The sequence below is a fragment of the Mus caroli genome, unplaced genomic scaffold (genome assembly GCF_978045245.1).
Source record: "Mus caroli unplaced genomic scaffold, Mus_caroli_1 scaffold_13, whole genome shotgun sequence".
NCBI classification, from domain to species: Eukaryota; Metazoa; Chordata; class Mammalia; order Rodentia; family Muridae; genus Mus; species Mus caroli.
Window position 1 is genome coordinate 61579882 of NW_028227268.1, and position 10408 is coordinate 61590289.

The 10408-nt window shown below is 54.8% G+C and overlaps 2 protein-coding genes across 10 annotated transcripts; one reads left to right on the plus strand and one right to left on the minus strand.

Annotated features, from left to right (window-relative positions):
* Positions 1-883: 883 nt before the first annotated feature.
* On the plus strand, positions 884-6650 carry Mapk7 (mitogen-activated protein kinase 7). 8 transcript variants are annotated; one of them, XM_085829948.1, is made up of 7 exons: positions 884-997; positions 1378-1685; positions 2266-2431; positions 3817-4895; positions 4999-5642; positions 5997-6130; positions 6225-6650. In XM_085829948.1, exons 2-7 carry the CDS (start codon positions 1454-1456, stop codon positions 6376-6378), a joined length of 2409 nt encoding a protein of 802 aa, XP_085686074.1. In that variant the 5' UTR covers positions 884-997; positions 1378-1453; the 3' UTR covers positions 6379-6650. The 8 variants fall into 8 exon arrangements, with proteins under 8 accessions (XP_085686074.1, XP_029339938.1, XP_085686075.1 ...); XM_085829949.1 differs by lacking the exon at positions 884-997 and adding an exon at positions 1048-1252 and having other exon boundaries at positions 1399-1685; XM_021176844.2 differs by lacking the exon at positions 884-997 and adding an exon at positions 1049-1252.
* A 146-nt stretch (positions 6651-6796) lies between these two features.
* Positions 6797-10082, minus strand: Mfap4 (microfibril associated protein 4). Of its 2 annotated transcripts, XM_021176847.2 has the most exons (6): positions 10028-10082; positions 9715-9799; positions 9328-9482; positions 8484-8580; positions 8229-8411; positions 6797-7748 (listed from the first exon to the last, which is right to left on the minus strand). In XM_021176847.2, the coding sequence occupies exons 1-6, from the start codon at positions 10031-10033 to the stop codon at positions 7501-7503; spliced, it is 774 nt and encodes a 257-aa protein (XP_021032506.1). In that variant the 5' UTR covers positions 10034-10082; the 3' UTR covers positions 6797-7500. The 2 variants fall into 2 exon arrangements, with proteins under 2 accessions (XP_021032506.1, XP_021032505.1); XM_021176846.2 differs by having other exon boundaries at positions 8229-8580.
* Between the last annotated feature and the right edge of the window lie 326 nt (positions 10083-10408).

Sequence of the window (10408 nt, forward strand, 5' to 3'; positions counted from 1 at the left end):
AAGTGTAAGCCGAATAAACCCTTTCCTCCCCAACTTGCTTCTTGGTCATGATGTTTGTGCAAGAATAGAAACCCTGACTAAGACACGCGGGTATTAAGTTTGTGAAAAAGAATTGATGTGTGAAACTTTCTGCATGTAGTACCAAATGCTGGGCAACACAAACAACCGTGTATGATATCTAAGATCCATTTCTGCTTTGGACTCAACCTTTGGCTTTTGGTTGAGAACTCAGTAATAAATGTCAAGGGGACACTCAGACTTTACTGGATTTCATCCCAGTTTCCCCACTTTTCTTGTCTCACTGGGAATCCCAAATCTCCTTGGAGTGGGACCCACTTAAGCTGCCTACCGATAACTTTTCTAGCTCTCGAGTTAACAGTGCTCACTTTTGCCTCAACCGGACGTCCCAGCCGGATGGAGGAAAAAAAGGAACAGGAAAGGGAAAAAGTTGTTGGGTCTGGCCCGCTTCAGAGCGCATGCGCATCCCGGCCAGGTCCTCACAGGCCGGGGGATGAGGGGGTGGGGGGTTGGGGGAAACAAGTCAGCGACGCTCTAGAATCCGGAAGACTGGGGTCTCTGTGGTCACTACTCCCGGGTAAGGCGTCCAGAACTTCCGGCGCTGAAAGAGTGCGCAGCAAATCCCCTAGGAAATGAAGCTAACAAGGAAGGAAGAGGAGCCAAAAGGACAGGGTGGGGTGAGGGGGTGCGGAGCCTGTTGCCTAGGTAACAACCCCTCCTCCCTCTCTTATCTCCGCCCCTTCGGGCCTGTGACTCAAGTAGGCTCAGAAGTACACGAGAACTTGGTGGGGCCTTGCTCGCTTTCCCCCCCCCCCCCAAGCTCCGGAGGCTGCTAGTACGCATGCGTAAGAGCATGGTGCGGGGCTGCGCGCGCACCCCTGAGGAGCATGCATCACCCCTTGGGCGGCTCCCGCCGGGAGTGGGACAGCTGGGCGCGCGCCCGCGCGCGTGATTGACAAGGGCGCGGCTTTCCAGTCCGGTAAGTGTTGATTGGACAGAGTAAAATAAAGGGGTGGGAACCTCCACCAGGGCCGCTCAACGATTGGCTGGGAGCTGGAGGAGCGTGGTCCCGGGGCGGCCGGTGGGGTGGTCTGCTTCGGCGCACGCGAGGCTTTGGTGGTGGCCGCGGTCCTTGTTAAGTGAGCGAGCCTGGGGGAACACTTATCACTGGGTTGGCAAGACCCAGGAATCCCAAATTCCCGAGGAGGCGTGGCGGCGGGGTGCCGGCTGGTCGGTGAGTGCGATCCCCGGAGTCCCAGCGCCCCGCCCCTCCCTTTCTTCCGGGGCCGCGCCGCGCCCCCCTGGATCCTGGGCCGTGGGGTTCTCTGTGCCAGTGGTCCCCTCTCGCCTGCTGCACAGGTCCTGCCTCCAAACCCACAGAGGCGGAACTGAGAGGCCCTCAGGACGATCTTCTCATCAGCGCCTCGTACAGACCATGGCCGAACCGCTGAAGGAGGAGGACGGCGAAGATGGCTCTGGGGAGCCCCCTGGGAGGGTGAAGGCAGAACCCGTTCACACCGCTGCCTCTGTGGTGGCCAAGAACCTGGCCCTGCTCAAAGCCCGCTCCTTCGACGTGACCTTTGACGTGGGGGACGAGTACGAGATCATCGAGACCATAGGCAATGGGGCCTACGGGGTGGTGTCTTCGGCGCGCCGCCGCCTCACGGGTGAGCTGGCTTCCTGAGGCTCAGCATGTGTGGACTGCTTTCCAGAGGCGGTGAGGAACCCGCACGGTCCCAGGAGGATCAGCTGCGCCGGGGATTCTGGTTCCACTCACGCTTACGGACTAGGTGCCAGCTCCCCGTTAGGTACCCTTCTCAGGAACCCTGCTTCTCCCAGTCAGTCTACTTTCTCGTTAGGAAAAGGATATTCCCTGTAAGCCAGAATAGAGAGATGCTCTTTGGTGTCCAAAAGAGATATGTTCTAGAGCCAGAGATTGGCACGATGGAGTGGTGGCGGAATGGGGAGGATCTGGGATGGAGTGACTATGTGAGGTGGGAGGGAGGGAGAGACGGTCAGTTAGTACAGTCACAACTACTGCTAACTAGCCGTGCCTCCTCTCTATGTGAGCTATTAGCAGCTGCTTCACGAGGCAGTTTCGAAGTTAAAATTTGATATGTGTTACACACAGGGCCCTGCACACAGTAGGTACTTACTGCTATCTGGGCTCCAGAAGAGCAGTGCTGGAAGGGACCTGCAGCTAACTTGAAGGTACTCTCTGGTATATGCCCTTTTCCTGCTCCCCAGGCCAGCAGGTGGCCATCAAGAAGATACCTAATGCTTTTGATGTGGTGACCAATGCCAAACGGACCCTCAGGGAGCTGAAGATCCTCAAACACTTCAAACACGACAATATCATCGCCATCAAGGACATCCTGAGGCCTACTGTGCCCTATGGAGAATTCAGATCTGTGTAAGGAGTGGGCCAGGAGGAGGAGACACAGTCGGGATCAGCTTAGAAGCCCAGGTTCAGTAATACTGAAGTTCTGTCAGGGCGGTCGAACGCAGAGTGATGGGGGCTGTGAGTCCAGGACATTGGTAGGGACAGTTCTTATCTCTCAAGAGTGCCAGGGCTGGGGATGTCGATCACTGGTAGGCTGGTGAGCATCTTTGAGGTTTTAGGTTGACTCTCCTGTACTAAAGGAGAAAAAAATCGAGAGGATTTACCTCTTTTTTTTTTTTTTTTGGTTTTTCGAGACAGGGTTTCTCTGTGTAGCCCTGGCTGTCCTGGAACTCACTTTGTAGACCAGGCTGGCCTCGAACTCAGAAATCCGCCTGCCTCTGCCTCCCAAGTGCTGGGATTAAAGGCGTGCGCCACGGATTTACCTCTTTATGGTCATGCCACCTTTGGTTATTTCGTAAGTTCAAGGCTAGTCTAGATCCTATTCCAAAAGACAAAACAAAAATCCTAAACAGCAATAGGGGGAAGGGAGAGAGGGAGGACAGACAGACAGGACAGGTCCAAATTGTAAGACAGTGGACACAATACATTGTAGTGTCACACAGCAGTGTCCTCACGGCAGACAACTAATTGTTCACAGAATACCTCCTTAAAAATAGAGTTTTCAACATAGCTTTTTCAGTAGCTGTTGGCAAACTGTAGAGTTTGCTCCAAAATTAACCATACTGGCCAATCTTGGTAGATTTGAATATTCCTATAAAAAAAATTTTTTTTTTTTGACAGAAATTAGGTCTATGGAGAAAGTGATTTGTCAGAAAGCTGTAAAAAAGTTGGGGCTAGAAAAAACCGATTCGGTGATTAAGATCACTTGATCTTTCAGAGGACTTGGCTTCAGTGCATAGTGTCTGCACAGTGGCTAACTGACATCTGTGACTCCGGTGTTGGGATCAGACCCTCTCTTCCTGCCTCTGTAGACACAAGGCACACGAGTAGTACACATCCGTTCAGGAAAGCGTACACATACGTTTAAGAAAACTTCCATAAAAGTTGTGGCCAGGCAGTGGTGGTGCACGCCTTTAATCCCAGCACTGGGGAGGCAGAGGCAGGCAGATCTCTTGAGTTTTGAGTTTGAGGCCAACCTGGTCTACAGAGCAAGTTCCAGGCCAGATAAGGCTACACAGACATCGTGTCTTGAAAAAAAAAAAAAAAAAAAAAGGAAAGAAAGAAATAATGAAAGTTGTAGAAAATCTAGAGACTGTTGGTATTCTCTCATTCCATGCTGTTAGTCCTTTGGGGTTTCACTGTAAGGCCATAACCTCAGGAATTGGAAGTACCAGGGGATAGGGCTTCTTTCTGTGATGTAAGGAGGCTGCTCACCCGTTTCTTCCCGTTTCCAGCTATGTGGTACTGGACCTCATGGAGAGCGACCTACACCAGATTATTCACTCTTCACAGCCGCTCACACTGGAACATGTGAGATACTTCCTGTACCAGCTGCTTCGGGGCCTCAAATACATGCACTCTGCTCAGGTCATCCACCGTGATCTTAAACCCTCTAACCTTCTGGTCAATGAGAACTGTGAGCTCAAGATCGGTGACTTTGGAATGGCCCGGGGCCTCTGTACTTCCCCTGCCGAGCACCAGTACTTCATGACTGAGTATGTGGCTACTCGATGGTACCGTGCCCCGGAGCTCATGCTTTCCCTGCACGAGTATACGCAGGCAATTGACCTCTGGTCTGTGGGCTGCATCTTTGGTGAGATGCTGGCTCGGCGCCAGCTCTTCCCAGGCAAAAACTACGTGCACCAGTTACAGCTGATCATGATGGTGTTGGGAACTCCGTCACCAGCTGTGATTCAGGCTGTGGGGGCTGAAAGGGTGCGAGCCTATATCCAGAGCCTGCCACCAAGGCAACCTGTGCCTTGGGAGACAGTATACCCAGGTGCTGACCGCCAGGCCCTCTCCCTGCTAGGACGCATGTTGCGATTTGAACCGAGTGCCCGAATCTCAGCTGCTGCTGCCCTTCGCCACCCCTTCCTGGCTAAGTACCATGACCCTGATGATGAGCCTGATTGCGCTCCACCTTTTGACTTTGCTTTTGACCGTGAAGCCCTTACCAGGGAGCGCATTAAGGAGGCCATTGTGGCTGAGATTGAGGACTTCCATGCACGACGGGAGGGCATCCGCCAACAAATCCGCTTCCAGCCTTCTCTGCAGCCTGTGGCTAGTGAGCCTGTGTGTCCAGATGTTGAGATGCCCAGTCCCTGGGCTCCAAGTGGAGACTGTGCCATGGAGTCGCCTCCTCCAGCACTGCCACCATGCTCTGACCCTGCACCTGACACCGTTGATCTGACTCTGCAGCCTGCCCCACCGGCCAGTGAGCTTGCTCCACCAAAAAGAGAGGGTGCCATCTCCGACAATACCAAAGCAGCCCTCAAAGCTGCCCTGCTCAAGTCTCTGAGGAGCAGGCTCAGAGGTGGTGTGTGGGCCCAGCAGCTGAGTGGGTAGTGGAGTGGTAGACAGGGATTCTGGGACAGATCTGTAAGCCATTACCTTTCCCTTGTCCAACTTTTCTGCAGATGGGCCCAGTGCACCCTTGGAGGCGCCTGAGCCTCGAAAGCCCGTGACAGCTCAGGAACGCCAGCGAGAGCGAGAAGAGAAGCGCAGGAGGCGACAAGAGAGAGCCAAGGAGCGGGAGAAGCGACGACAAGAGAGGGAACGCAAGGAGAGGGGGGCTGGTACCTTGGGGGGCCCCTCTACTGACCCTCTGGCTGGACTGGTGCTCAGTGACAATGACCGAAGCCTGCTAGAGCGGTGGACTCGCATGGCTAGGCCTCCTGCCCCTGCACCAGCACCAGAGCCAGCACCGTCCTCTGCCCAACCCACTAGTCCTCCTACTGGCCCCGTATCTCAGTCTACTGGTCCTCTACAGCCTGCAGGCTCTATTCCTGGTCCTGCCTCCCAGCCTGTTTGCCCACCCCCTGGCCCTGTTCCCCAGCCTGCTGGCCCTATCCCTGCCCCGCTCCAGACTGCCCCTTCCACTAGCCTTTTGGCTTCCCAGTCACTTGTGCCACCTAGTGGGTTGCCTGGTTCTGGTGCCCCAAAAGTTCTGCCTTACTTCCCATCTGGCCCACCACCTCCAGATCCTGGGCTCACCCCTCAGCCTTCTACATCAGAGTCACCTGATGTCAACCTGGTGACTCAGCAACTGTCCAAGTCTCAGGTGAGAAGAGAGAAAGCCTGGGATATCTTGATCTGATCTTGGAAGGTGGGTTGGGTAGTTGTCCACGTTGGATGAGAGGAAGCAGCAGAGAGAGGCTTCCCTCCTTGAGCCTGCCCCCTTGCTCATAGAGGGAACATAGAAGGCCAGTGGAGAGCCTGTTGGAAGGAAGACGCTGCTTGGAAAATGTCTGCTTTAGAGTCAGCCTTATCTGCACCAGTGCTTGGTGATTTCAAGGCAGTGTTCATGCTCTGGGATATCTGGGTAGAGTCGTCAGGAATAGCAGGGTGTGTGCTCTACTGACCTCATTTTGTCCTTCCTGGCACCTGTGTTATAACCTGTGATTGTCCCCTGCAGGTGGAGGACCCCCTGCCTCCTGTGTTCTCAGGCACTCCAAAGGGCAGTGGGGCTGGCTACGGAGTTGGCTTTGATCTGGAGGAATTCTTAAACCAATCTTTTGATATGGGTGTGGCTGATGGGCCACAGGATGGGTAAGATGGCTGGCCTGAGCTTTAGTGGAGGGTCTGAATGGCTGTTCAGCCAGCCCAGGCAGAGAAAACCCATCCCTCTTTCTTTTCCTTACAGCCAGGCAGACTCAGCCTCACTCTCAGCCTCTCTCCTTGCTGACTGGCTTGAGGGCCACGGCATGAACCCTGCTGACATTGAGTCTCTGCAGCGTGAGATCCAGATGGACTCCCCAATGCTGCTGTCTGACCTGCCTGACCTCCAAGAGCCCTGAAACCCACAGCTTGTGCCTTGCTGCCAGGACAGACCCAGCATCAAGGTCCAGGGGTGCGATCCAGAGGGCTGCACCCTGGGCCTGGCAGGTGAGGCTCGGCTTGAGTTACTCTGCAGGTTCATCTCAGACCCACCTTTCAGCCTTAAGCAGCCACCTGAGCCACCACCGAGCCATAACAGGACCGGGAGACTCTACTCCTCCCTGAGCAGTCTTCTCCAGTATTGTATTTTTTATTATTGTTGTAATATGCATTTGTTTTGCCATCAAAACGAGGCCTGTGAAATACAAGGTTTTCTTTAACCTGACTCTGTGCGTCATTTTTGGAGTTGGGGTAAACACACCAACAGTGGTGCAGTGAGGAAGAGCCAGGTGCTCATATTTGGAGCCAAGTAAATGTCTGTCCACAAAGCCAGTCCGTCAGATCCTGAAGTTTATTGAGACCTCTGCTACCCACCCACTTCCAGCCCCACAGATTGTTCCCTGCTGCCTCTCATGACGATCGCTAGGGCAAGTAGGGGACCAAGTCAAGAAGCCCATCTTTGCCATGCCTACTTCAGAGTTGAGCAGTAGCCGTGGGGAGTATTATTTTGGTGTTGAATTTTGAGGGATGAGTGAAGGCAGACGGGATTGGGCTCCATGATGCTCACTTAGGGAGTAAGATGATGAGACCAAGGTAGGAAGTGTTCTGAGGAGAGCTATGTGAGTGCTGGGGTGTGGCAGTGGCCTCGCAGGAGCTGATTGGCAATGCCACAGGTGCTGCATGACTCTGTTGAGGGTAGCCCCAAACAGATGGCTCTGCAGTAAGGAAACTGCTGAGGTGGGGTGCAAAAACTGGCAGCTAGAAGGTAGCTTCTGGCTTTCAGCTGTCGTGAAGGGGTAGAAGCAACTTGGAGTTTTTAATGGATTTCAGCCAGATCCAGGCTAGGATGGCTTGGCCACAGAAAGGCCTGGAGGGCTGCTGACAGCCTAGCCTCAGGTGGAATGCAACAGGGCGTGGCTGTATGTGGGACAGGGATTTGCCAGGGCATGGCTGGTGCTCAGGAATTATGGGTAAAGCGTGAAGGGAGAACATGGACCCTTGGGACTTCCAGGGGAAAGATGGGGCCTGCTTGGGCCAGCCCCTCAGGCCCGACGAATTTTCATCTCCGTGCGCTTGAGGGAGTAATAGAAGCCTTTCCATTGGGCCCAATTGATGCCATTGGCATAGGAGAGATGGGAACCACCCAGGTAGAAACCGTTGAGATTGGCGAAATGGCAGCTTCGGAACCAGAAGGCTCCTGAGGAGAGGGCTGCACAGTTCTGCACGAAGAGGTCCTGGTCCCGATCAAAGGTGGAGAACTTCTGGCCACTGTGGTAGGACAGTGAGTCACCTGGCAAGAGGGAGGAAGACTAGAAAAACTGAGGCAAGGAGCTGAGAGGGTGACAGCACTTGATGAATGACTCTTGGGATGACATGATGTGGCATCCTATCGGATGGGGGGCACCCTCCCTGAGCCACAAAGAGAACAGCTGTTCTGCAGAGCTGCCTGGAACAGGGCCACTTGGAGCAGGGCCAGGGTGGCTGTTCCCTGGGGCTGAGGTTCCTGTAGCTGAAGTTGGGTCTGTGGAGAGCTATGACTCTTTTACACCCAGAAGGGTTGAGGGAGGGGCCTTAAGGAACCAATGGAGCAGGGCTAATCCTACGTTACTGACCCCAATCCCTACTGACCCCACCCCCTCCCCCACCACTGCCCCTGAAGAAGCTGAGAGAGGTACCCGCCCCACCCCCTACTGATCCCACCCCCTACTGACTCCCCGCCCCCCCCCCCCCCCCCGCCCGCCACTGCCCCTGAAGAAGCTGAGAGGGGTACCTGCCCCGCCATCCTCAAAGCCAGCCACGTAGAGGGTATAGCCATCCTCCTCAGCGCTGATGGCGTTGGGGGAGATGGAGAAGTCAATGTACTTGGCATAGGCTGTGTTGTTCTCAAAGTCTTCCAAGTCCACGCGCAACTCATACTTCTGCTTCAGTGTCAGGAGGTGCAGGTTCTGCAGCCCTAGGGACGGGTGGCAGCTGGTCAGCAGAGACTTGGCTGAGGAGCAGCCCCCACCCCATGGCCCCACCTTACCCAGCCAGTACTCCCCGTCAGCACGGCCAAAGCCCAGCTTGTAGTCGCTCCAGCCCCGGAAGAAACTCACTGAGCCGTTGAATCTTTTCTGGAAAACCTGGAAACAAGTGGACAAGGGGCTGGATGATGGAGGTCCAGTACCCTCGGGTGACTCTGAGCCACTTTATTAGGGAACTGCTAAAACAGAATACACTCTCTGGCTCCAGGCCTCTCATTGAACATCTGCTGCTGAGAAGGGGATACCTACCAGGCCTCTTGTCTGCTGAGAGAACAGGAAGGGGAAAAGATTAAGAGGGAGCTGGGACCTGTAGACATAGCTTAGTGGCAAAGCACCCACCTAGCCTAGAGGCCCCAGGTTCCATCCCAGCACTGCATGATAAAACCAGCAGGAGGGCCGGGCGTGGTGGCACATGCCTTAATCCCAGCAATTGGGAGGCAGAGGCAGGTGGATTTCTGAATTCAAGGCCAGCCTGGTCTACAAAGTGAGTTCCAGGATAGCCAGGGCTATACAGAAAAACCCTGTCTCGAAAACAACAACAAAAAAACCCCCAAACCCCAAAAAACCAAAACCCATCAGGAGGATCTAGAATACTTGGCTGTGAGTTCTGTTACTGTGCCAGCCAAGGCTAACAATGCTACTTACCTGGGCTGGCAGTTCCTCATTTAGACAAGGCACCAACCTACCTCTGTGAGGACAGCATGCATTAGCCTCCTCAAGCTCCTAAGTGCTAGCAGCCCTGGATCCAGTCCCCATGAAGATGAAAAATCCACTTCACAGAGATGACAGCCGGGATCTTGCATCTGCCTGAACCCCATCTGGCCTGAGGCCCCTTTGCCTACTCACCGTCCACTTGCCACCCTCGGTTGTCATGTCGCAGAAGACGGGCACCGGCACACTGGGGCCATAGGGGTAGATGAGATACACGCCGTCTTCCTGATAGCCCTGGGCGTAGATATCATCACAGTCCAGGGGTTGCTGAAGACAGGACTTCTCCAGAGCTGCGAGTGGCAGTGTGGGGACCGTGAGGAGAAAGACTAAGGCATAAGGACACCCCCCTCCATATCCCAGTTTTGCTCCAGGCCTAAGGGACCCTGTCAGGAGAAATCTGGAGATTTCTCTAGGGGGATACCTGCCACTTTGTAGAGGAGGAAGCAGTCCTGCAGAGCCTCACTTAGAATGGCCTCATCCAGCCTGCTGACCAGGCCATGTCTGTGAATGGGGGCTGCTTACCATCTCCCCGGATCCCAGAGGCTTGCGGGGCGCAGGGGGGAGGCGTGGAGAGCAGCATCAGCATCAGTGGCAGGGCTGGAAGGGCCTGGGGATGGGAAATGGGGTGAGTGTAGCCCCCAACATGGGCTAGACGCCTCCCAGGGCTCTCCCTGCCTGAGCTCTGCCCTCTGTCTTTTTTACCCCCTCTCAACTTTCTGAGGAAGGCCCAATATCCCCAGAACTTAAGTTTCAAGAGAACTCCACTGTGCTTCGCTGTTCCCTATCTGGCAAGTGGCTGGTCTCCACAAATGGTCTTGATCCTCCAGGCCAGTACCTTCATGGTGTCAGCTCAGTTGAGAGAGGCTGGCTGTCTGGGGCCCCAGACTGCAGCCGCCCACAGTTATGTGTTGGGTCTGAGCCCATAGACCCAGCTCCGCCCCTGGAACTGCAGAATGTCGGTCCCCCCCCACCACCACCACCAACAACTGCCCACCCCCCTCCGGCATCAGCTTACACTGTCAGGGGCCAGAGGACCACCTGGGTCTCATTAGGCCTGTCAGAGAAGCACTGTGAACCAACCAGACATTAACTCCTTACCAGCCGCAACTGTACCCTGGACCCCACTCTGCCTCCTGTCCTGCTGAACTTGTGGGTCATTTGGCAACCCCGGCTGGCCTCTGCTCACCCCTCTGTTTCCTGACAGGCCCTCTGCAGA

Coding starts and splice junctions, on each gene's coding strand:
- Mapk7 (XM_085829948.1), top strand. CDS start 1,454: ATGGCCGAACCGCTGAAGGAGGAGGACGGCGAAGATGGCTCTGGGGAG. Junction 1,686..2,265: donor GGCGCGCCGCCGCCTCACGG/GTGAGCTGGCTT, acceptor CCTGCTCCCCAG/GCCAGCAGGTGGCCATCAAG. Junction 5,643..5,996: donor AGCAACTGTCCAAGTCTCAG/GTGAGAAGAGAG, acceptor TGTCCCCTGCAG/GTGGAGGACCCCCTGCCTCC.
- Mfap4 (XM_021176846.2), bottom strand. Junction 9,483..9,714: donor CTCTGGGATCCGGGGAGATG/GTAAGCAGCCCC, acceptor TGCCACTCGCAG/CTCTGGAGAAGTCCTGTCTT. Junction 7,749..8,228: donor CTTTGAGGATGGCGGGGCAG/GTACCCCTCTCA, acceptor CCCTCTTGCCAG/GTGACTCACTGTCCTACCAC.